The sequence below is a fragment of the Orcinus orca genome, chromosome 12, assembly GCF_937001465.1.
Source record: "Orcinus orca chromosome 12, mOrcOrc1.1, whole genome shotgun sequence".
In the NCBI taxonomy this organism is placed as follows: domain Eukaryota; kingdom Metazoa; phylum Chordata; class Mammalia; order Artiodactyla; family Delphinidae; genus Orcinus; species Orcinus orca.
In genome coordinates this window covers 26,859,005-26,883,354 of record NC_064570.1, presented here as the reverse complement: position 1 = coordinate 26,883,354, position 24,350 = coordinate 26,859,005, and the positions used below count along the sequence as shown (strand labels likewise).

The window sequence follows — 24,350 nt, the reverse complement described above, 5'->3', positions numbered from 1 at the left end:
ATATTTTCTCAGTCCCTTTCTTTTTCTCTTCTTCCTCTGGGACCCCTATAATTCAAATGTTGGTGCATTTAATGTTGTCCCAGAGGTCTCTGAGACTGTCCTCAATTCTTTTCATTCTTTTTTCTTTATTCTGCTCTGCAGTAGTTATTTCCACTGTTTTATCTTCCAGGTCACTTATCCGTTCTTCCGCCTCAGTTATTCTATTGATTCCTTCTAGAGAATTTTAAATTTCATTTATTGTGTTGTTCAACATTGTTTGTTTGCTCTTTAGTTCTTCTAGGTCCTTGTTAAACGTTTCTTGTATTTTCTCCATTCTGTTTCCAAGATTTCAGATCATCTTTACCATTACTCCGAATTCTTTTTCAGGTAGACTGCCTATTTCCTCTTCATTTGTTTGGTCTGGTGGGTTTTTGCCTTGCTCCTTCTTCTGCTGTGTGTTTTTCTGTCTTCTCATTTTGCTTAACTTACTGTGTTTGGGGTCTCCTTTTCGCAGGCTGCAGGTTCATAGTTCCCGCTGTTTTTGGTGTCTGCCCCCAGTGGCTAAGGTTGGTTCAGTGGGTTGTGTAGGCTTCCTGGTGGAGGGGACTAGTGCCCGTGTTCTGGTGGATGAGGCTGGATCTTGTCTTTCTGGCAGGCAGAACTGCCTCCAGTGGTGTGCTTTGGGGTGTCTGTGACCTTATTATGATTTTAGGCAGCCTCTCTGCTAATGGGTGGGGTTGTGTTCCTGTCTTGCTAGTTGTTTGGCATAGGGTGTCCAGCACTGTAACTTGCTGGTCATTGAGCAGAGCTGGGTCTTAGCATTGAGATGGAGATCTCCGGGAGAGCTTTCGCCGTTTGATATTATGTGGCCATTTGATATTACGTGGAGCCAGGAGGTCTCTGGTGGACCAATGTCCTGAACTCGGCTCTCCCACATCAGAGGCAGAGGCCTGACACCCGGCCAAAGCACCAAAACCCTATCAGCCACACACAATGTGTTCTTTTAAGAGCACGCTTAAGTAACATCCTGATTGTGTGCGGTACAACTTTACTTTCAAACTGAGAGCTGCGGTGGATGGGATTTTTGCCTTCCCCAGATGGTTGAAAGTTACAATTTTTGTTTTTGGAAACCCCACCACTTCCTTATTTCTATTATTATTTTTGCAAGAAAACTATAAAGAGAGTTGGAATGGAGGTGAGATTTGTGATCAGGAAAGCCCTGGATGCCCTCCTTCTCCATCTTCTGCCTCTCTCTCTGATTAGTTCCTATCCAGCAGTAGATTGAAGCAGGAGATGATTCTCCATTTCAATTGAGCTATGATTATGTCTCTTTTTACCCAAGCAAGTCAGTCATAGAATGTTAGTATCACACATTGGACCCCAGGGCACACCCTGCTTGACCTCTTCATTTTACAGTTGAGGAGCTTGGGGTCCAAAGAAGTAATAACTCAGTCCTCCCGGCACATTTCCAGCACTTCTTCCATTGGTTCCCAATGCCACACAATGAGATAACTGTTTAATGCTTCTGAGTCCTTGGAAACATTAGTAATTTCCATGAAGAGAAAAGGACAAAGCTGTGAAAGACCAACCATAGGTTACCCACACAGAAACCCTGGGGTGGGGGGTTTTGAAGGGGGATATTTGGAGACAGAAAGGCATTCTCACCTCTTTCGTCCCCAACTTTTAAACTGCAAAAATTTTAAAGAAAATAAGTATAAGAACTAGCCTGGGAGAAGGATGACAGGGTAATGGGTTCTGGTAATTCTGGACAGTCAATACTACTGAAGGCTAATGGCAGTGGAAGGCACGCTGGGCCCTGCAACATTTTTGGAACCCATGTCTTCTGTGGATGGCTAATCTTCTAATGGACTGTGATGCACCACTATGATAAACCTCTTGTGGAAATGCCCTTGGCTGAAGGATGCCTTGCTCAAGGTCATGCCCCACTCCTCAATGTTTGGTCAATGTAAAGACATAAAGACCCAGCACCCTCAGAGCAATGGGAGACGACTATGAGGGCTACCCCAGCTTCAGAGCACCCTCCAGGGTGTGCTGAGGCCCCTGCCGAGGCTGCATTACAGCCCAGCTTCTCCCTCACCCAATTCTGCTTCCTTCCCTTGCAGGGGTGTGATCCTGAGAACACACCCAGATAGACTTCCTCACATTAATCGCCATCTCACAGTCCACCTCCCAGAGGACCCAACCTGCAGTAGCCCTTTTCTGACATAAAAATTTCACACCTCATTCCCACTGACCCATTTTTCGTTTTGTTTTATTGATTTTCAATTTATAAGAAACGCAATTGCATATGCAACCTCTCTAGTCTAAGGAGAGTCTGTGCTTAATATCCAGCAAAACACATTTAAAAGTCTTCTTTCCCCATTGCTCTCATCTAAATCATCTTCCAAGTAATTCTCTCCCAATCCAATTTTTATGTAAATTTCATAATTAAAGCACAAATGCATTCTCATTGTAAAAGCAAAGTCTTTTGATACTCCATCCCCATAACAGTCCCATGCCAATATTTTCAATTTATGGGTGCCCTCCAGATGCTGCTACATCCTCCTAGGAAGTCCCATCTCCCCTCCCTGCCTTGACAATCACTGCTATCATCTGCACATCTCAACCAGTCAAGATTTTAAACAGCTTTAACTTCCTGTGGTCTATATTACCAAGCCAGTGTTTTTTCCAATATAAAATAGTGTTAGAATGTTTTGTCAAATGCCCTGATTCTTTTCTAGGGATTAACTAGCAGCCAATCAAGAAAGAGAATGCAAGTTAGTTTAAGGCATCCAAGGAAAAGGGAGGAGAGAGGAGGGACTCTTCTAGGGCAAGTGGGAGGATTAATGCTTTAGAGCCAGGAAAAGAAGTTGGCGTTTATATACCTTGCAAGAACAGAAAGTGTCAGCACTCACTATATGTTCAGACAAGTTTAAAATAGAGTAAAATGTTATAAATAACACTTAGGTATTAGATAATTTACAGATAGATTCATAATGAAAGCCTAAGCCCTCACGAACTCTACAGTCAACATTAAGTCACCAGGAGCCCAAGTGTAGGCTATTCAGAAGGCCTCCTGAAGGGGACTTTCAGGGCATGGTCTCGTGTCCCCCAGGACATCGGAAGTGAGACTTCTAAATTGAGGTGAATCTAAAGGCAACTCAATCTTGATGCATCGTGGTGCTGACATGTGCTTTGGGCAAGCAGGAAATTCATTCTGAAGTAGAACAGAAAAGCCCCCCCAAAAACTAACTTGAGGTTTCTTAAGAAATCGATTTCACTCAGCAGAAAATGGTATCTTCCAAAGGTTTCTGCTGGCTGTTGGGGAGGGGTTGTTCCTTAAACATTTCTAAATAAGGAAACAATAAAACTGAAAATGCAAGACTACCCCGGGGGATAAAAAGCAGTTATTTCAGAGGAAGAGGACTCTAATTACAAGGACAAGAGAGAAGAAAAGGCAGGGTGGGAGCAATGGCTAGGAGGGGCAGGAACAACAGCAAGAACAAACTACTGACACAGGATAAGAAGTATCAGAAAACTACACAGAAGGAGTAACAGGCAGGTATGGAAGTCACACTGCTGTACTTGCTGTATCATCATGAATGCTTCTGGCTGCAAGTAACAGAAAACCCACAATGCATATTTTTTTATTTCTCTTTCTCATGTAACAAGAAGTGTGGAGATGGCTCTTGCTGGTGTTAGTTCAGCAGCTCAGTGATGTCAGGGTTTACATCTCTGTGATTCAAGCCCGTTTCTCATGGCTATAAGATGGATGCTGCACAGCCACCCCTAACTGGAAGGTGCCAGGAGAAAGGGGTCGGAAATAGGGGTTACCAGGCAGCCAACTCTCTACCACAATAACATGAAACCTGTGAGCAAACTGGGCTCTTCCGAAAGGGGAGAGCCTGTAAAATGGGTGGGTGCTGAGTTCCTCCAAATGGAACCTAAGCTCCATTTCTAGGGAAACATGTAAATTCCCACACCACATTAGTATTGGCAGAAGGACAAAACACCTATTCCAAACTTTTCTGTGTTTCATTGCATTGACCAAGAAACTAACTACAGAACCCTCTTTCCAAAAACAGTTCAGACGTGCTAAATGTAGTGAGGAGAGAACGTGAATTGGAACTGCTATAAAACACAAACAAGTTCAAAAAATCATATTTATTTACAAAGGAACAGAGGAAATAAAGTGGTAAGCGTACATATTTACATAGCAAGTGTAGGCAAAACTTATCAAGAAGATTCTTTAAATACTTCTACAATCTAGCATTTAACGGTCAAAATCAGCTTCTAATTCTTTTATCACCTCAGGAAGATTTTTCAGGAGGTTCAATCTATGATTCAAAGTATGACTATCTTAATGAACAAATTATAATTTTATATTCTTTGAAAATCTCCAAGTTGCTGGAGGCCAAGTGAACCAGATCACTACCAATTTTTTTTTTTTTTTTTTTTTTTTTGCGGTACTAGGGCCTCTCACCATTGCGGCCCCTCCCACTGCGGAGTACAGGCTCCGGACGCGCAGGCCCAGCGGCCACAGCCCACGGGCCCAGCCGCTCCGCAGCATGTGGGATCCTCCCAGACCGGGGCACGAACCCGCATCCCCTGCATCGGCAGACAGACTTCCAACCACTGCGCCACCAGGGAAGCCCCGATCACTACCAATTTTTAAAAGATTCAAAGGCTCTTAAGTTAGAAAGTCATAATTGCTTTAAGAAATTGTTTTTAAAAATCCAAATGTACTATCATCTGTTGAGTAGTACAATACAGACTTAGTTTACATTTTCTTAATCCATTAAATGGCATCTGTCACCTTATAATGAGACCTTACTCTTCTCTAATGAGAAACATTAAATTATTTACTATTTAGCTCTTAGGAGAATCACTCAAAGTATACATTCAGCTTTTAATAACATTAACATACATGGGAAAAAAAAAAAGATCCATTTCCCTAACTACCATCAGTAGCCAGTTAACTGCTGGATCTTCTAAAACCAGAGACAGGTATTCTTAAGAGTCAAGATCCTTCAGACCTCTGCACTAATATACCTCAGTGTATAGACTACATTTAACTTCCTTAACAGGAGGTGAGATCCTTTCACATGTAGGGATACGTATGCTGGCATACTTCTGCAATCCTGCCTTGTAGGTGCAGACACTAGCCCTGTAGCTCGTGGCTTGGGCTATACCTGCTGTGTTTGTCAGTTCTTCCTTTAGTTCAATGTCCTTCTGACTGTGAAATATGGTGTCCAAACTGAAATGAAGCAAATATTTAACACAGAAACTATTCTGATGTAAAAAAAAGAATGGCAACACAAACACCAAATAACCCTTTGAGGCTTAACTCATTCAACAGTAAGTAATTGTTTAAGAGCGGGTTACATGTCAGGCACTGTGCTCAGTCAGGGCTGAGGACATGAAAGTGAGCAGGACAGTCACAGCTGCACAGACTGAGCTCTCCGTAGACTACAATTTGAGTCTCTATGTGCCCATCCCTAAGCAAGGTGCTATAAAATTTACAAAAAGAGATGGCTCTTTCTCTAAGATGCTTGTAGTTGGCTGGAAAGAAAATGTGAAAAGAACAGTGAACAGTGTAAGACAAACCAGTAATACCTCCTTGATCCACTGTCACTGGGAAACTATGTGTTCCACCTAAGTGAATTTCTGAGATAACTGAAGGTTTTCAAATATCCTAGAATTTTAATAAACCAAGTTCTATTCACTGCTCTGCCACTTAGATGTCAGATGGCAGATCACTTAACCACTTTCACACTCATTTTCCTCATGTGTAAAAGAGGGAATATTGGCAACCCAAGGACCATCAACGGATCATTGGATTGACAAGATGTGGTACACACACAGACACACACACACACACACACACACACACACACACACACACACACACACACTGGAATATTACTCAGCCATAAAAAAGAATGAGATATTGCCATCTGCAGCAACATGGATGGACCTATAGCATATTATGCCTAGCAAAATAAGCCAGACAGAGAAACACAAATACTGTATGATGTCACTTATATGTGGAATCTAAAAACAAAACAAAACAAAAAGAATGTATATGCAAGACAGAAACAGACTCACAGATATAGAAAACAAACTTGTGGTTACCAAAGGAGAGAGGGAAGTGGGGAGGGACAAATAGGGGTATGGGATTAACAAACTATTATATATAAAACAGATAAGCAACAAGGATATACTGTATAGCACAGGGAATTATAGCCACTATCTTGTAATAACCTATAATAGAGTATAAACTGCAAAAATACTGAATCACTATGGTGTACACCTGAAACTAATACAATACTGTAAATCAGCTATACTTCGATAGAAAAAAATATTGCTGCAAAGGTCAAATGAGATGAGTAAAAAAAGTACTTTGCCAGTTACAAATTTCTATGCAAATGTTGAACACTTAGACACATTTGTAATTTTAATTGTAACAGTTCTAAAGTAAACTATATACTTTTTTGCCTTCTTAGAGTTAAGAATATAATCTTCTGAGTCAACATGATAAGCATCAGCTATTTTACAGGCACAACGGTAACTTAGAAACCACACACACGCTGAAACTGAGTAGAATGATTTTCCCCTGCTCTGTTGTGCTCTTTGAGTTGCCATCTGCTTTTTAGTTTTTCCATCTCCTTTGCTGTCTGACTGATGTCCGCCACTCTAAAGCCACCCACTGGACTGTATATACTGTCCATCTTTCACTCTCCTCTCATTCCTAAGGCTTATTCTTATTTACTACCTCAACTAGTTTATGAGATGGAAAACCACCCCCCCCAGATTTGGATTGTATCTAAACCAAAGAAAAGACACTTCAAGAAAGAAGCAATCTTAAGGGTCAAGGGTTGAAATATGAGTTTTTTTAAGTATCCAATGAGCATGGTCATTGAAGTAATTATGACCTCATCTGCTTTGTTAAAAGCACAGTTAATGTCCTATTTATCTAAATAATTCAATCTTCATATTTGACCGGAAAAAATATTGGGAATATTCACATTTAAATATGGTTAGGTTGAATCTATCACACCATTTTTCTCTGGTCCTCTCAAAGTTTCAGACACCCAGTTCATACTGCAGACAGCAATGTCAAGTTAGCACGTGCCCAGGATAAACCATTATAAACTTATGCACAAGTATTTTTCAAATCAAGTGTCTCACCTCAAAAAAACTTCATAGTACGCTAAAAGCTAAAAATGAACGTGAAAGTCAACACAAACAACAGAAACATTAGCAGCACACAGCATCAACAATTTTAAGCCCATTCTGCATAATTAATTACTTCAAGGAACTTGAAGGCAAAGATACATCACGAACAATACGCATTAGAAAAACTGAAGATTTAAACTTATAATCTCACCCTTGAAGTTTCTGGACTAGAAAATGGAGAACACTCCCAGGAATTATTTTCCTTCTCAAAGGAATCTTCTTCTTGGAATGCAAATTTCTGCTTAAGTGCATGGGATATTAAAGACACTGGATCCCAAGGTGAGTCTTGTCTTTTCCTTTTATGAATGGGTCTGCCCCCAGGGGACCTTTAAAAAAAAATGGAATAAATTAAAACTTTGTGTAATTTAAGTTCCTTATTGACAAACACAGCAGAAATATAAGCATAATATATTACAATCTTCAAGAGATTGGAATGTTTTGCCTTGTAAAAAAAAACAAATCTGGAGGGCACAATGGATTAGTAATCAGAAAGCTGAGAGCCCATGTGAGGCTCTACCACAATCCGTTGTAACCTGGGATTTATCAAATATCATCTTTATTTTTTATTTTCTAATTTTCCAGTCGGTAGAAAAATTTAAAGAAATATTTAAGAGCTTTTAAAAGGACTATGGAGTTCAAGAAAAGAAAAACATCAGGCTAACTGTTCATTCATTCATTCAATCTTAATGCCCCCTATTTTACCAGGTTCTATGTTACGCTTCAGGGGTAGAGCAGTATCCTACTTCCACAGAACACTGGTGGCAGGACAGTGTTACACCAAAACAAGTAAGCAAGAACATTTTGGACAGCAATTATCCAGTGCTGTGGATAAAATAAGAGGGAAATGTGATAGTGGCTAGGTTGAAAGCACTTTCAATGAGATGATGAGGAAAAGCCTCTTAAAGGAGGTGACATTCTCTTTAAGGAAATGACAAGCAGTCAATTTTAGTGTAAACATCCAGTGGATGCATCGCAAGGAGGTTGGCACCTGTGAGAAAAGAAAAAAGAAAAACAGGTATAGCTGGAGTGCAGTTAAGTAAGATGGGAAGTAGGACGTGAGGTCAGAGAGATAAGGGCTGAATCCTAGAGAGACTTCCAAGCCACAGCAAGGTGTCAAGATTTCATTCTAAGCGCAATGGAAAACCACCAAAGGATTTTAAGCAGCGGAATGGTATGATCTGACTTCAATTTTTAAAGGTCACTCTGGTTACTATATGAAGAACAGATAAGGAGGCAAGAATGAAAAGAGAGACCAGGTTGGAGGCAACTGCAAAAGTCCAAGCTATATAAGATAGTGGCAAGGGGCTTCCCTGGTGGCACAGTGGTTGAGAGTCCGCCTGCCGATGCAGGGGACACGGGTTTGTGCCCCGGTCCAGGAGGATCCCACATGACGCAGAGCGGCTGGGTCCATGAGCCATGGCCACTGAGCCTGCACATCCAGAGCCTGTGCTCCGCAACGGGAGAGGCCACAACAGTGAGAGGCCCACGTACCGCAAAAAAAAGATAGTGGCAGGACTTCCCTGGTGGTCCAGTGGTTAAGACTTCGCCTTCCAATGCACGGGGTGTGGGTTCAGTCCCTGGTCGGGGAGCTAAAATCCCACATGCCTCCTAGCCAATACACCAAAATATAAAACAGAAGCAATATTGTAACAAATTCAATAAAGACTTAAAAAAAGAAAGGTCCACATCAAAAAAAAAAAAAAAAGATAGTGGCTTAGATTGAAAGGTGGCAGTGAGGACCACTGAGGGTACATAAATTTGAGCTGTATGCTGACGGAAAGGATGTGGGATAGAAAGGAAATGAAAAAACAGGATGATTTCCAGATGTCTGGACTGAGGGTGATATTGTTGCCATTTGCTGAGAAGCAAAAGACTTGGGGGAAGAACAAGTTTTCAAGGTAGAGGACGGAACAGGTAGGAAGGAAGAGTTCTGTTTTGGACATGTGAAGCATGAGGTACCTGTGAGACAGGCAAATGAAGATGTGAAGTAGGCATGGGGCTCAGAGGAGAGGTCAGGGCTAGAAAAATAAATGTGGGCATCATTAGCATTTAGCTGGTATCTAAAGCCTAGGACTAGATGAGATCACCCAAGGAAACAATGTGGGTGGAGAGAAGAATGGTGCTGAGGGCTGAGCCTTGAACATGCCAACATTCAGAGACCAGGTCCAGAAGAAAGAATCAGCAAAGAAATAAGAGGTGGACAATGAGGTAAGAGGAAAACCAAGCATGATTTCCTCAAGGCCAAGTGAAGAAAGTGTTCCAAGGAGGTGGGAACTGAGGACTGTATCAAACACTGCTGAGAGGTCAAGTAAGAAGAGCAATGAGAATTGACCACTGGATTTAGCAACATGGAGTCACTGGAGACCTTGAAAGAACAGTTTTCAATGGAGTGATGGGAACAGACACCATATTACAGTGACTAGAAGGCAGTGAGAAATGGAAACAAACTATAAACAACACCAAGAATTTATACCAGACAGGGAACAGAGAAACTATAATAGCTGAGGGTATACATGTTTTGAAGATGGGAAATGCTCAAGTGTGAAGAGAAGAATAAAGATGGAAAATTTGATTGTGCAGAAGACAGAAGAGAGAATTTTAAGTGAAATGCTTAGAGAGAAGGGGAACCAGCGACCAAGGGGAGAGCAATGGACATGATCAAGGATGCTTCATTTGCAATAACAAAATGGAAGGCAGAGAACATGGGGAGTAAATTTGTAAATGTAAAGATGTGGGAAGTCTCGTCGGATTTAGCAGTAATGTATGAAACAAGATCGGTTGTTAGAAAAATGAGAGAATAGAGGGGTGGAGGGTCGAGTCTACTGGCGTTTCAGTCATTTCTCCAGTGATGGTAACAGCCACAGAGTCATCATTTTACACTGACTGTGCCCGACGATACCAGTAAGAGATCTAGTTGGGACTAAATGGGTACGTACAACCGTAAGATTTTTCTCTGTACTAGCTGCCTCATACAAGGATCAATCATAACCTCATTGATAATGAAATGACTTATCTGTCCTAACACTATTACACAGAAAATACATTTATTTTCTCAGCAAAACTTCATTGAGGAATTTCCAGGTGAACATGGCAGATCTCTGTGAAAGCCTACTAAAATGACAGCAAAGAAATGAAAAAGATGTAAACCCACAAAGACAAAGAGATTACGAGAGGAGAGAGTAGATAAGAATTGCAACAAAATGTTGAAAGCTGGAAAGCTGATGACAGTGAAGAGAATGGGAGGTAAGCTGCCTTCCTGAAAACAGACGGATTGAGGAAAAGTCCACATATGGAATGATATGCTCCTCCCTTGCCCTTTCCCCACTCAACTCTCAAACTACCTAGCTTGCACCACCTGTGAAATCCCCAACTCTTCTGACCAAGGAGAATGAAGAACTTTCTAGAAAAACTCTCTAGTCCCAAAGAAAAGACATACAGCTACTGAAATATGGGATCTGGCTAACAAAATGGCAAGGTTCTCTCCTCAGTCACTAAATTGTGAAGCCCACCAGCTGGCAATCCCACCTCACACAAAGAAACTTCAATCAGCTTTTCCGTACCTCACTTTTAAATATAAATGCATAGCTGCAAATCACCAGATACTTAAATAAGGCTCCAAAACTATAAATGGAGACCAAAATCAATAAGAGGAAAAAGGAACTCAGGAAAAATGAACATAATTCAAGAGCAGAAGAAAACTAAGAATAAAACTGTAGTTAATATTTTCAGTAGCATAAGACACACAAAAGCAAGAAGACATAAAAAAGGAGCACTCAAAGAAAAAGAAATGGGTCTCACAAATTAAAAATATGATGATGGGGGAAATTCCCTGGCAGTTCAGTGGTTAGAACTCCACACTTTCACTGCCGAGGGCTTGGTTCAATCCCTGGTCAGGGAACTAGAATCTCACAAGCTGCACAGTTCCCCACACCCCACCCACACCCCCAAAAAACAAGTGATGACAGGAAAAACAATAGAAGAGTTAGAATTTTCTCAAAAAGTACAATAAAAAAAAGCAAAGAGAAGAAAACAGTAAAGGAAAGATATGAAGATAAGGCAAATAATTCTGGCATTCAAACTTCTAATAGGCTTTCCAAGAAAAGAGAACAGAAGGAAAGAATAGAAGAAAATTATCAGAGAAATGTTATAAGAAATTTCCAAAAATAAAGGACATAAAACTCTAAACTGATTGAGTTCAATCAATAAGTGAACTCAGCATAAGGAACTTGAAGTAAATGCTCAGCACAAGAAACTTAAAAAGAAATCTCCAGGGCACATCACCATGAAATTTAAGAACACCAGGACCAAAGAGAAGATCTTAAATGCTTCAAGAATGAAGAAACAGGGGCTTCCCTGGTGGCGCAGTGGTCGAGAGTCCACCTGCTGATGCAGGGGACACGGGTTCGTGCCCCAGTCTGGGAATATCCCACATGCTGTGGAGCAGCTGGGCCCATAAGCCATGGCCACTGAGCCTGTGCGTCCGGAGTCTGTGCTCCGCAATGGGAGAGGCCACAACAGTGAGAGGCCTGCATACCGCAAGAAAAAAAAAAAAATGAAGAAACAGGTTTCATACATGGCATCAGGAATCAAAACGACATTAACCTCTCAACAAGAACACTGAGAGCTAGAAACCGATGGAAAAATGTCTTCAAAATTCTGAGGAAAAATGATTTTCTGTCAATTATATACCCAGCCAAACTAGCAATTAAGTGTGAGAATAAAAGAAAAAGAAATTCAGATATACAAGGTCTTAAATCTACCTTTCATGCACTCCTCAGGAAGCTGCAGGAAGAAGATATGACACCCAGGAAATGGGTGATGCGACACAGGACAAAGAGAATGCCCATGATGACGAAGGAAATTCTTAGGATGACAATGTAGGAAGTTTAGAGCAACAGGTGAGATTAGAACAGGACAGAGGGCTCCGTGAGGGGATTTCCGGGGTGGGGGGGATTCAAGGAGGCAATTATTAATTTCAATAAAAAATAAAATTAGTAACAAACAAAATGTAGTCATAGTATATGAAATGGCTTACCTGTGAATGTTTACTGTTATAGTAAGGATATAAATTCTGAACACGGATTTAAGGAAAGACTGTGACTTAACCATATCGGGAAGATGTAATAAGAAGTGTGTGTGCACGTGTGTTAGGGGGTAGAATGTCTAAGAGAACGTATTCCAGATTTTTAACAATTGCAAGTAAATATAACTAAAATATCAAGAAATAGCAAAAATAGTACGTTGTTTCAAAAATATGGAGATAGGACACTAGAACAAAGAGTCACAAAAAACTGAAAATGATTCTCTCTCGAGGGGTATTTGGGGTAAAGAGGAATCAGAGAAGACTTATATATGTTTACTTTGATAAATATAATAATTTCTTTAAACACCATTGATAAAATTTGGGTTCATTTCTCAAATTATGACAACATACCTTTCAATAGCACGTAGCTTAACCTTATTCACATCCTTCAGAACATCCAACATGTTTGGAACATCTTTATGGTTTTTTGAATGATGACTAAAATTGGTTTTCCTAGTATCTGGGTGCTGTTTTTTCACTTCAGTTGCTGAATTATCTGATGCACAAATATTATTAGAGGCTGTTTGCACGAGAGGAGAACATGGAGGCCGTAGAGAAGAAACCTGAGGAGGCGGTGGTGGAGGAGGACGAGAGGGAAACACTGAACTTGAAAACGAATCTGGTTCGACACTCAGTTGAGTAGTCCCTGATGATGGCATGTGTCCCAAACCACTAGGTCCGTCGTTCTTCAAGTCCAAGGAGCCTAAAGAAAATGTGGTCTGTTGAAAAACCATGCAAAATTTTCTCCAATATAACACGTAACACTAATTAGAATCAAAACAGGAACAATTCTGTAATGCTACTAAAATAATGATACTGTGGCCAGGAAGGTGAAGCAATCCCATCTGCTTAGTAATTTCTGAAAGAGTCAAGCAAACAGTAAATTCATTTTTAATCCAATTAGGATTCTCTGTGTAGGGGAAGGGGGAGAATGCATTTTAAAGAGAAAATTAAAAGTGCTTTTTTCACATACAATCTGAATTTCATCCTCTATTTACAAAAGCTAAAACACGATCAACAACTTGTGGCTAGAAACATGCAAACTGATATATTCACTCTAATGATGACATTGTAGAAACACCCAGGCATATATTTTCTAGGCAGGAGCCTACGATGGGTACCAAATACTTAACTTTTTCACAACAGATTTGCTCCTAAAATCATGTGTAACACGACTGCTTTTAAAAAAGTGTATATATCATACCTCATTTATTACCCAGTAGTATATATAATATTTAATATAAATTATAAATATACAATACTATATAAGTATTATGTTATACACAAATTATATATATGTTTATATGGATGTTTTTATATACATACAGATAGTGTGTGTGTATGTATATTATTTAAAGCAAGTCACATCTCTAAAAATTTTAAAAAGAATCATCTGGAAAACAGTATTCACCTAGATTTGGTGGAAGTATAGCAGCAATAACTTCAAACTACAAATATATATATATGAAGCCTCAAATCTATACTCTTGTCTCAAATTAATGCATCCCTCCGCTTAAATGTCCAACACTTTTCTACGGAGTTAGAAAAGCTTACAGTCAGCCCTCCATATCCTCAGGCTCTACATATGCAGATTCAACCAACCGCAGATCAAAAATATGAATTAAAAAAAAAAAAAACTCCAGAAAAGTTCCAAAAAGCAAAACTTGATCCTCCATGCACTGACAACCATTTACAAAGCATTTCCATTATATTTATAACTACTTGCATTTTATTAGGTATTATAAGTAATCTAGAGATGATTTAAAGTATATGGGAGGATGGACGATGTGTATAGGTTATATGTAAATATGCCATTTTATATAAGGGACTTAAGCATCCTAAGATTTTGGTGTCCACAGGGGTCCTAGAACCAACACCCCACGGATGCCAAGGGACAACTGTACTTAGAAAACAGGCTTTTCAATACAAAACTACAATCTTCGGCAGCATAGCTAGCTCTTCTTTAAACCAAAGCCATCCCTGTCACTACAAATGCATCTTAATTTATTCTCAATAAACATCAGAGGTAACACATATATACACCCAACATCGTTTCATATTTAATGTCATTCATAAGATACATTAGCAGCAAACATTCTTTTCTTACTCAGAACCACACTGACTGAAATACTAAATGAGTATCATCCAACTGAAATAAAAATCCAGCGTTACTCACCAGAATTTGTACTGTTTCTCAGTTCTTGCCTTCCCACAATTGCAGCAATCTGAGAGCGAAGAAAAGCTAGCTCATCTTCAAGGGCAGCTATTTTTTTAATTGCAGCTTCACTTTCAGGCCAATCACTTTTTGTTGGTTTGTTATGCCTTAGAGCAGGTGTCAATGGATCTTCAACTAGTTGCAAAGGATGGAAAGAAGCAATTTTCTCCCCTTCTTCATTTTTCCATATACTATTTCTGTAGGTGGAAGGAAAAAATGGAAAGAGAGAGAGAAGGAGGAAGAAAAATTTTCTAGAAATAAATTCTTTCAGTTAAAGAATAAAGATACCAAAACAAAACCAGAATAGCTCTCTTTACCCTATAATGGTCTCTAGACTCACTGAGGACAAACATCTTATGTAACTTTATATTCTCAGTACCCAGAACAAATGCTGACTTTAATAGGTGACCAATAAGCGGTCAGTGAATGAAGGAACACATCTTGCTTACAGACTGTAAACCAAAAATAATGATCCTATCTATTAACTTCAAACACAGTACAAATTGATTTATTTAGAAATAAAGTTAATTTATTTAGAAATTCTACATATTCGGAATATAAGGTCCTACAGGATTCCTTGTTATGTTGGGGTAAGTTTACCGTATTCTAATTTTTTGAAAATTTATAAACCAATTTGATATAGAATAAATTTAGCCAGTTTTTCTGAATAACTGACCCTTTTGTACTTCAGCCTGTATCTGAATACACTAACAGCTAAGTTAGTATTACCAAGCAGTAAAACATCCAAATGTTGAAATATATTTAACATCATTGCCTGGTAAACAGTAAACACTATATAAGTTTTGGCTAAATATATAAAATAAATATAGTATTTAGTATAGGAAAGAGCTTTCTCCAAAAATGAACATGGTGATTTTTATATCCTTTTAATATCATTCCTTCCTAGGCCTGGGGTGAGGATTAAATGTGCATTAAGAAAGACTAGCTAGGGGCTTCCCTGGCGGCACAGTAGTTAAGAATCTGCCTGCCAGTGCAGGGGACGTGGGTTTGAACACTGGTCTGAGAAGATCCCACATGCCGCGGAGCAACTAAGCCCGTGCGCCACAACTACCAAGTCTGCACTCTAGAGCCCATGAGCCACAACTACTGAGCCCACACACCACATCTACTGAAGCCCACATACTCTAGAGCCCGTGCTCCACAACAAGAGAAGCCACTGCAATGAGAAGCCCTCACACCACAACGAAGAGTAGTCCCAGCTCATTGCGAGAAATCCCGCGCACAGCAACGAAGACCCAACACAGCCAAAAATAATAAATAAAAATAAAATACATTAAAAAAAAAGAAAAAACTGGCTAAAAATGAGAAAACACCAGTCATCCCTATTAGGAAGACATTAGCAGGACACAGCGCAGTACAGAGGTAGACAAATAAAAAGGCTCGATCAGTCTGAACATACTTCACCATGTGGAAGAATTCAGATTATAGCCCACACCCCACTTTCCAAGATAAGTAGAAAAATTACCGAAATCTGAGATAACTGGCTTCTTCATCATTCGTCACATACAAAACGTCAGCAAAAGATGGGACTACAGATCCACAGTTAGCTGGGTCCACAGAGTTCAAGAGTGGGATCAGCTAAAGGAAAAAAGAAAGTCAGGGAGTCGGGGAAAGACACATGCCCGTGGAAACTATTTGTGTAAATTAAAAATCCACAAGAGTGAAAAGGAAAAAGGATATGCAATAGAAAAACATACACCTATTAGCGAGAAAAAAAACTGAGGAAAATAATTATTCTAAAGTCTACACATGTGGCAATATTCTCTCCCTTAGTGAATGTCATCCAACATAAAACATAAACTAGAAGAATGAAATAAGCTACTCAGGGGTTGCTTCGCATCTGCCAATCTTTGGATATAATTACTTAAAAAAATAAAGACAAAGACACACGTGAAATGACTTGTTTCCAGGATAAACTAAAGGTTTTTTGGCTTGCAGGAAACATTTCTTCTTTTGTTCTACCCTATGTCCCTAGGAGTACCTGGGATAATTTTACACATGGTACTTAAACAATGCATGTTGACTGACTTACCTCAAAATTAGGCCTGGGACAAGGTTCTAAAGGAAGAATTTTCCCAATAATACGAACAATACTCCGAGCTGATCCATAGTCTTTATTTTCCCAAATCTGCAAAACCTATTTAAACATAAAGCATTGTTTAAAAAGTAGTACCCTATTGAGCATGTTTGTATTGATATTATTTATGGAAAAAATGTAAAATATGCAATATCATTTATTTTTAAAAAGAAAATATAGAATGGCATACTTCTAAAGTATTTTCTTCAAAGAATTAAACTTTATTCATATCTGTCTTTAAAAACGTGGGAAGCAGGGGGATGGGAGTTAACATATACAGATTCCAGGAAGAAAGATCTTTTGAGAAAGCACCACAAATTCATTCTGTTTTATTTCTGATAATGGCCAAATATCTTGGGGAACTTTATTCAGAAAAATTGTCTCCCCTCCTCCCAGCTAAAAATCCCATCTTTGGGCCCAATGAAAAATGGACAATTTCAATTTTTCAAGCAGTGAAGTAATACAGAGTATATTCATGTAATTTCCTTTAAAGGAGGAATAAAAAGGGGAATAAATGAAGCAGGCCCTAAACAGTTTAAGGATGCTTTACTTACTGTTGTACTGGCACAAAGAGACATATAGATCAATGGAGCACAACAGAGAGCCCAGAAACAAACCCACGCATGTGCAGTCAATTAATCTACGACAAAGGAGGCAAGAATACACGATGGAGAAAAGCAAGTGGTGTTGGGAAAGCTGCACAGTTACATGAAAATCAATGAAGTTAGAACACTCCCTCACACCATACGCAAAAATAAACTCAAAATGGTTTGAAGACCTAAATGTAAGACATGACACCATAAAACAAGAAGAGAACATAGGCAAAACATTCTCAGACATAAATTGTAGCAATATTTCCTTAAATCAGTCTCCTAAGGCAAAAGAAATAAAAGCAAATATAAACAAATGGGGCCTAATTAAACTTAAACGCTTTTGCACAGCAAAGGAAACCATCAATAAAATGAAAAAACCTACAGAATAGGAGAAAGTATCTGCAAACTATGCAACTGACAAATGGATAATCTCCAAAATATACAAACAGCTCATACAACTCAATATCAAAATAACAAACAATCCAATCAAAAAATGGGCAGAAGACCTAAATAGACATTTCTGCAAAGACATACAGATGGCCACCAGGTACAAGAAAAGATGCTCAACAGCCCTAACTATTAGGGAAATGCAAATCAAAACAACGAGGTATCACCTCATGTGGGTCAGAATGACTATCATCAAAAAGTCCACAAATAATAAATACTGGAGAGGGTGTGGGGAAAAGGGAACCCTCCTACACTGATGGTGGGAATGTAAATTGGTGCAGCCACTATGGAGAACAGCATGGAGGTTCCTTAAAAAAATACAAGTAGAGTTATCATATGATCCAGCAATATCCCACTCCTGGGGAAAACTCTAATTCAAAAAGATACATGCACCCCAATGTCCACAGCAGCACTATTTACAATAGTCAAGACATGGAAACAACCCAAGTGCCCATCAATAGATGACTGGTTGAAGATGATGTGGCAGATATAGATATAGATGTAGATATACATACATACATACATACACACATACATACACACAATGGAATATTACTCAGCCATAAAAAAGAATAAAATATTGCCATTTGCAGCAACATGGATGGACCTAGAGAATATCATACTAAGTGAAATAAGTCAGACAGAGAAAGACAAATATTATCACTTATATGGGGACTCTAAATAATACTACAAATGAATCTATAAACAAAACAGAGAAACAGACTCACAGACGTAGAAAACAAACTTATGGCTGCCAAAGGGGAAAGGGAAGGGGGGGTTATATTAGGAGTATGAGACTAACAGATACAAACTACTGTGTGTAAGACAGAAAAGCAACAAGAATCTACTGCATAGCACAGGGAACTATATCAGTATCTTGTAATAACCTATAATGGACAATAATCTGAAATATTATATAACTGATCACTTTGCTGTACAGCTAAAACTACACAATAGTGTAAATCAGCTATATTTCAATTTTTAAAAAGAGAAAAAAAAGAATGCTTTACTTACAGTGGAATACATTTTCTAGTAGTCAGTTCTTAAGATAACAGAAATGAAATGTGCTTCTATAACTCAAATAATAACTTTGTTCTTTAGCTTGGAGTTTCCCCTATTAGTGTAAACTATTCCCACAGGAAACCTCCCCCAAAATATGACATAACGTTTGTTCTTTTGGAAGTGATTTCAACACAAAGGAGGCATTTTCTCTCTTCAAAAAGCATTAAAAATTGGCCTTTTCATTTTTCCTGAGATCCCATAAGGAAAACGAAGTTTATTATAAGCCACAGATACAGAGGTAGCATCCTATCAGCATCCTCATGGAAACATCCCGTAAGCAGATGGATACACAGTTCTAGAACTTAGGGGACAATCTGCATTAGAAAGATGGATTTGGGAATCATCAGCATACAGAATACATGACAGGTAAAAATCGAAGCCATAGGACTAGTTGAGAAAAACTGGGGCTAGAGAGAATGATTTGAAAGTCATCAGCTCATAGAATCTTCTGCACAAAGTCATGCCATTCCTCTGCTTTTAAATGGCAAGGGTTCTGAATTTATCTGATCATATCCAAGCACCCGGCTCTAACCATTAAATACTGATTCCATCAGGCAGCCTCACAACCTTCCATCAATTCTGCCAGCTCAGTTGCCACAACATACTCCATGAATTGCATATTCATTCTCCAATCATTCTCAAAGGTCCTCTGCCACTTAGCCCTATTCTATCTATCCAACTTAATTTCCCACTATCCATTAACAAGAACACATGCTCTTTTGGGTTAAGCAGTTTTCCTTCAGATTGATGGCCTCTCTCAATTTCTTTTCACAAACTTTTCAAAAGAAGGATGCTGATGCCACTTCCCTTCCTCAATCATTCTTCAAACTACTACAGTTCAGCTGCCACCCTCCACCTACAGAAATCCCTAAAGGCATCAATAATCTACTGATAAGCAAATCTTCAACAATCACTCAGTCTTTGTTGTCTTTAAATCTCTCCAATTCTGAAATTCAAAATGCTTCAATAACATCCAGTGACATCCTCCATTACGTGTCATCAAAGTCAAATATCAAAAGAATGTCGATCACTCCAAATCTGAATCTCTTTTCTTTCCTACATTCCAGAACCATATACCCAATTATCTGCAGGACCTTTGTATTTATATATTCCAACAGCACATATGACTTATCTCCCTACTCAAAGTAGTTTCACGTATGGAATTGTCCATTTATATTAATGGCTCCATCATTTTTCAACTTTTGTTTAAAACATTTTAATTATCCTTGTCTATTCTAATTCACAACATCAAACAGCAACAATCTGCCCATTTTCTGTAAGCCCCCCTATTATTTTTGTGTCTCTCTTATATTCAGTCCTGTATTACAGTTATCTCTATACGTTTCTTATATCTCATATTATATTTTAAGCATCATGAATACAAGAACCATGTACTGCTACTCTGCATCACCTACAGAAACAAGCATATTGTGTTAGATGTCATAGCTACTCAGTAAGTAGACAAAATTTGATTTGCTTATGCTTCTCGCACCTAAGCCAACCTCTCTCCTTAATATTTATTCTGAATTTGCTGAGCTATAACTTGCCATTCTATATCCAAGTATCAAACTTAAATTACCTTAAATAAAGCCACTAGATATTTTTTAAATATTTTATCTATGAAGGTCATGTCTATCTTTTGCTTCGGTTGTATCTTTCGTTGGCATTTGACCTATCAAATAAATGGGTTCCTGATAATCTTATCCCTTTTTTAACTCAAACTATCAAAGCTATACTAAAGGAAACTCGCCTTTGTTACACCTATAGAGAAGTAACAATTTTGCCTTGAGTGTTGACATATAAATCATTTCTAAAATAAGACCTCAAACAAATACAACAGGTTCATTCAAATCCATTAAAAGATATTTACCTGGTTTACAGGAACACCAAAATATTCCAGCATCTCTCTTAAGATACTCAATATGAATGACATTGATGAGGCAAATACAGAAGCAAATTTAAGGAAACATTGTTTCTTGATACCTTAAGGGAAAAAAAATTAGAAAACATTATTCTTGATAAATAACTGCCGCACAAAATTGTATTAAATAATTGGAAAACTCCTTTGGTTACACATTACACCATCAACTAATCTCTCTGGCCAGCATTACTTTAATGAGAGGAGAGAAAAAGAGGAACGGGGGAATGGGGAAGGGTTGGTAAAAGAAACTTCAATTTATCAGTTAAGTTGCATTAAAAATTCATAGGATTTTTTTGAGCCTCTGAAGGGACCTGGTTAATAAATATCAATCAGCGAAATTGGAAACTTAGCAGGGAAGCCTTCAAGTTAGTTGCAACAGCGATGCGCCCTCTCTCCGAAAGCTTTGGGCTGAGACTCTTAGAAGGGATGAGTTCAACCCATCCTTGAAAGCAGTCAGGGGGCCGACTCAAGGCTTTGACAAAAGGAACGGTAGCTCTTCCTCACTAACGTATCGGAGTACCACCCACCTCCTTGCTTATTTTCAAGAATATGAACCCCAGATAGGCGACGTGACTTAGTCACCTAACTACTAAATAACAGGCCGAGACTAGCGCCCAGTCACATCACTCGCTTTGGCCCCAAGCTCCCTCGGCGTCTCTCCTAACCCAGCATGGTCGCCTGGCTTACCTTCCTCCGAAGCCCAGCCTCTCGGCAATCACGGGAACTTCAAGCAGTCGTTAAGGAACCTTGCCGCGGAATCCGCAGAGGACTAGGCCCGGCGTGCACTCGTCCTGGTCCGGGAGCGCTCAGACGTCCACACGTGTCCGCCCGTGCGCCTCGGCTTGCCTGCCACGGGCGGTGACGACGCCTCCACTGGCCCAGGGCTTGGCCCTGTAGCCCCTCACTCGGCCGGGGCAACTCAGCTGGAAGCGCGGCCCTCCGCCCGTGCGCCACCGAACCTGTTCCTTGCCTCCACAATGGGCTCACCATTTCCGGGTCCCGCGACTAAACTTAAACTCCGCGGGCCATGACCCGTGCCCGACCTCATTGGACAAGGCTGAAGATCGTTGCTTGTGACTGGTTACGTAATGACGTCAGGTTATTTACGGTTATTTAGACTGGCTACTGAGTGTCTTCCTCCTTCAAGAGGGCGGGCCTTCAGCGAGGCAGCCAATAGAAGCCTAGAGGCACAGGTGGGCGGGGCAGGCAGCGCAGGGACGATGACGCATGCTCAAGACTCGCCTTTGGGTTTCCCGGGTGCTCCCATAATACCGGTGTCTACAGCCCAGAGTATGGAGCCATTATGGCCCTTGGATCAGGCCCACGATCCGGAGTTCGTGCCCCACACAGATCTTCGCAGGCAAAGTGTGTCATCCTCTACATACAGACCCGAAGTGGGGCCGCTCTCCCAAGTCCGCTTGCCGTGGAATGTCGCGATTTGTTTAATAATTCATTCGTCTATTCAGCAAACATCTATTTTATGCTTATGCGACTAGCAGATGCTAAACGCTGTCATCGAGGAATCTGCAGCATTGCAGTACTTACAATGTTCGTTCATGAAACGCTCCAGGTTATCCAGGCTGCCAATGCTGATCTGGCCTAGCCTACGATGGTAAAGTGACCACCAAGTCCTGGCAGGTGATATCCCAATTTTCAATTCTGATCTGAGGTTACTGGCTTCATAAGAAACAACAGCTACTGGGCTTCCGTGGTGGCGCAGTGGTTAAGAATCCGCCTGCCAACACAGGAGACACGGGTTCGGTCTCACATGTCGCAGAGCAGCTAAGCCCGTGTGCCACAACTACTGAGCCCACGTGCCACAACTACTGAAGCCTATGCGCCTAGAGCCTATGCTCTGCAACAAGCCACAGCAATAAGCCCACGCACCACAACGAAGAGTAGCGTCCACTAGCCGCAACTAGAGAAAATCCCACGTGCAGCGACGAAAACCCAATGCAGCCAAGAATAAATAAAATTATTAAAAAAAAAACAGCTACTGCTTCTAGCATTTCAGTGAGAAATGCATTGGAGTGACATATAATTTAGGATCAACTGTGTCTGCTGCTGAGCAACACTGTCAAAAACTGGGAGAATTGGGGCTTCCCTGGTGGCGCAGTGGTTGAGAGTCCGCCTGCCGATGCAGGGGACACGGGTTCGTGCCCCGGTCTGGGAAGATCCCACATGCCGCGGAGCGGCTGGGCCCGTGAGCCATGGCCGCTGAGCCTGCGCGTCCGGAGCCTGTGCTCCGCACCGGGAGAGGCCACAACAGTGAGAGGCCTGCGTACAGCAAAAGAAAAAAAAAAAAAGGGAGAATTTTTCAACTAATTTCTGTGTGTCCATAACATTTATTCATTAAACTAACATTGAATGTACTATGTCCCAGGCATCATTCTAAAGCACAGGGAATGTAATGAGCAAGGCAGCTGAGGTCCTTGCCCTCCTGGAGCTTACATTCTAGTAGAAACCTCAGAGACGATTCCTCTGAGCAATATATATAAAGAGCATCTCTCTCCACGATTTATTTTTCCTTATAGCACTTATACCGTGTATATTTATGCTCCACCTACTGCCAAACAAAACTCCAGAATAGGAAATTTGTTTTGACCCATGCTGTATCTCCAGAGCTTTAGAAGACTGCCTGGTATATTTGATGGGCGTTCAATAAAATGGTTGGATAAATTATTTGAGTATTTGTTGAATAAAATAATTGGATATGGGATGAGAGAAAACAGACACCAAGAATGATTTGAAACGAAGAAACCGGCAGAACAACAGTGATTATAGTGACAGGCCCAGTAGTCTAGGCTAGATAAGGATTAAAGGAGCAGGAGAGGGGTGCTGGACAAATGTAAAAGAATGCAAATGGATCAGCGACCCTACATAGCATTTTCTCAAGTTCCTTGTCCTTCCCTTTTGCCTTCATAAATAATGATCTTATAACCGCCTCCCTTTCCAATCTGATATCAAACAGCACACAATAGGTGCAAAAGGAGAATATCCCTTGAGAGCATGAGAAGGGAAACCAGTGGTACTAAAGCCTCCTTCAGGGTGCATTATTATTATTATTAGTGTATGTGTGTGTGTGTGTGTGTGCGTGTGTGGTATGCGGGCCTCTCACTGTTGTGGCCTCTCCCGTTGCGGAGCACAGGCTCCGGACGCGCAGGCTGAGCGGCCATGGCCCACGGGCCCAGCCGTTCCTGGACCGGGGCACGAACCCGTGTCCCCTGCATCGGCAGGCGGACTCTCAACCACTGCACCACCAGGGAAGCCCCAGGGTGCATTATTAATAGAGCTCAATATTCAACTTTGATTTAGGTAACAACACGGTGGGCCCAGGTCAAATGCTACATCTCCATGAATGCTTTGCTGACAATTTCCCTCTAAAATTAATTCTCCAGTGATCCTTCCTCCATTTTGTTTACTAAAGCATTCATACATACCACATCTTGACAACCTTTTACGATTTGACATTTTTTTCTATTACTTTTAAGTGAAATTACTTTCGTGAACTTTTAGAATGATGCAGAATTTCAGTAAATCTTTTTTACCTTTTCTGTCATTTTTGTGTTCAAATATTTGATGGCATGCTTTCTAAGATTTTCCTGGCTGTGTTCCCCTCCCACAGTTGAATCTAGGCCCTCTCAATCCACCGTGTCTACCCTGCGAATTAGGATTCCACTTTCAGTTCTTTCTCCTCAGTGTGGGGTCCCGTC

The 24,350-nt window shown here is 40.3% G+C and overlaps 1 protein-coding gene across 1 annotated transcript; it reads right to left on the bottom strand.

Moving 5' to 3' along the window:
- Positions 1-4,124: 4,124 nt before the first annotated feature.
- MTFR2 (mitochondrial fission regulator 2) lies at positions 4,125-21,793 on the bottom strand. The gene is made up of 7 exons (XM_004263788.3): positions 21,325-21,793; positions 20,587-20,699; positions 16,570-16,674; positions 16,003-16,115; positions 14,478-14,713; positions 12,653-13,004; positions 4,125-7,544 (listed from the first exon to the last, which is right to left on the bottom strand). The coding sequence occupies exons 2-7, from the start codon at positions 20,647-20,649 to the stop codon at positions 7,358-7,360; spliced, it is 1,056 nt and encodes a 351-aa protein (XP_004263836.1). The 5' UTR covers positions 20,650-20,699; positions 21,325-21,793; the 3' UTR covers positions 4,125-7,357.
- Positions 21,794-24,350: the final 2,557 nt, after the last annotated feature.

Bases quoted from the DNA above. Each gene is read 5' to 3' on its own strand.
- MTFR2 (XM_004263788.3), bottom strand. From the start codon at position 20,649: ATGTCATTCATATTGAGTATCTTAAGAGAGATGCTGGAATATTTTGGT. The intron at 13,005-14,477 runs GTGAGTAACGCT...CATTTTCTTTAG, and splicing joins GAGAAACAGTACAAATTCTG to GCTCCTTGGACTTGAAGAAC. The intron at 7,545-12,652 runs GTATGTTGTCAT...TTTTTTTTAAAG, and splicing joins AAGCTACGTGCTATTGAAAG to GTCCCCTGGGGGCAGACCCA.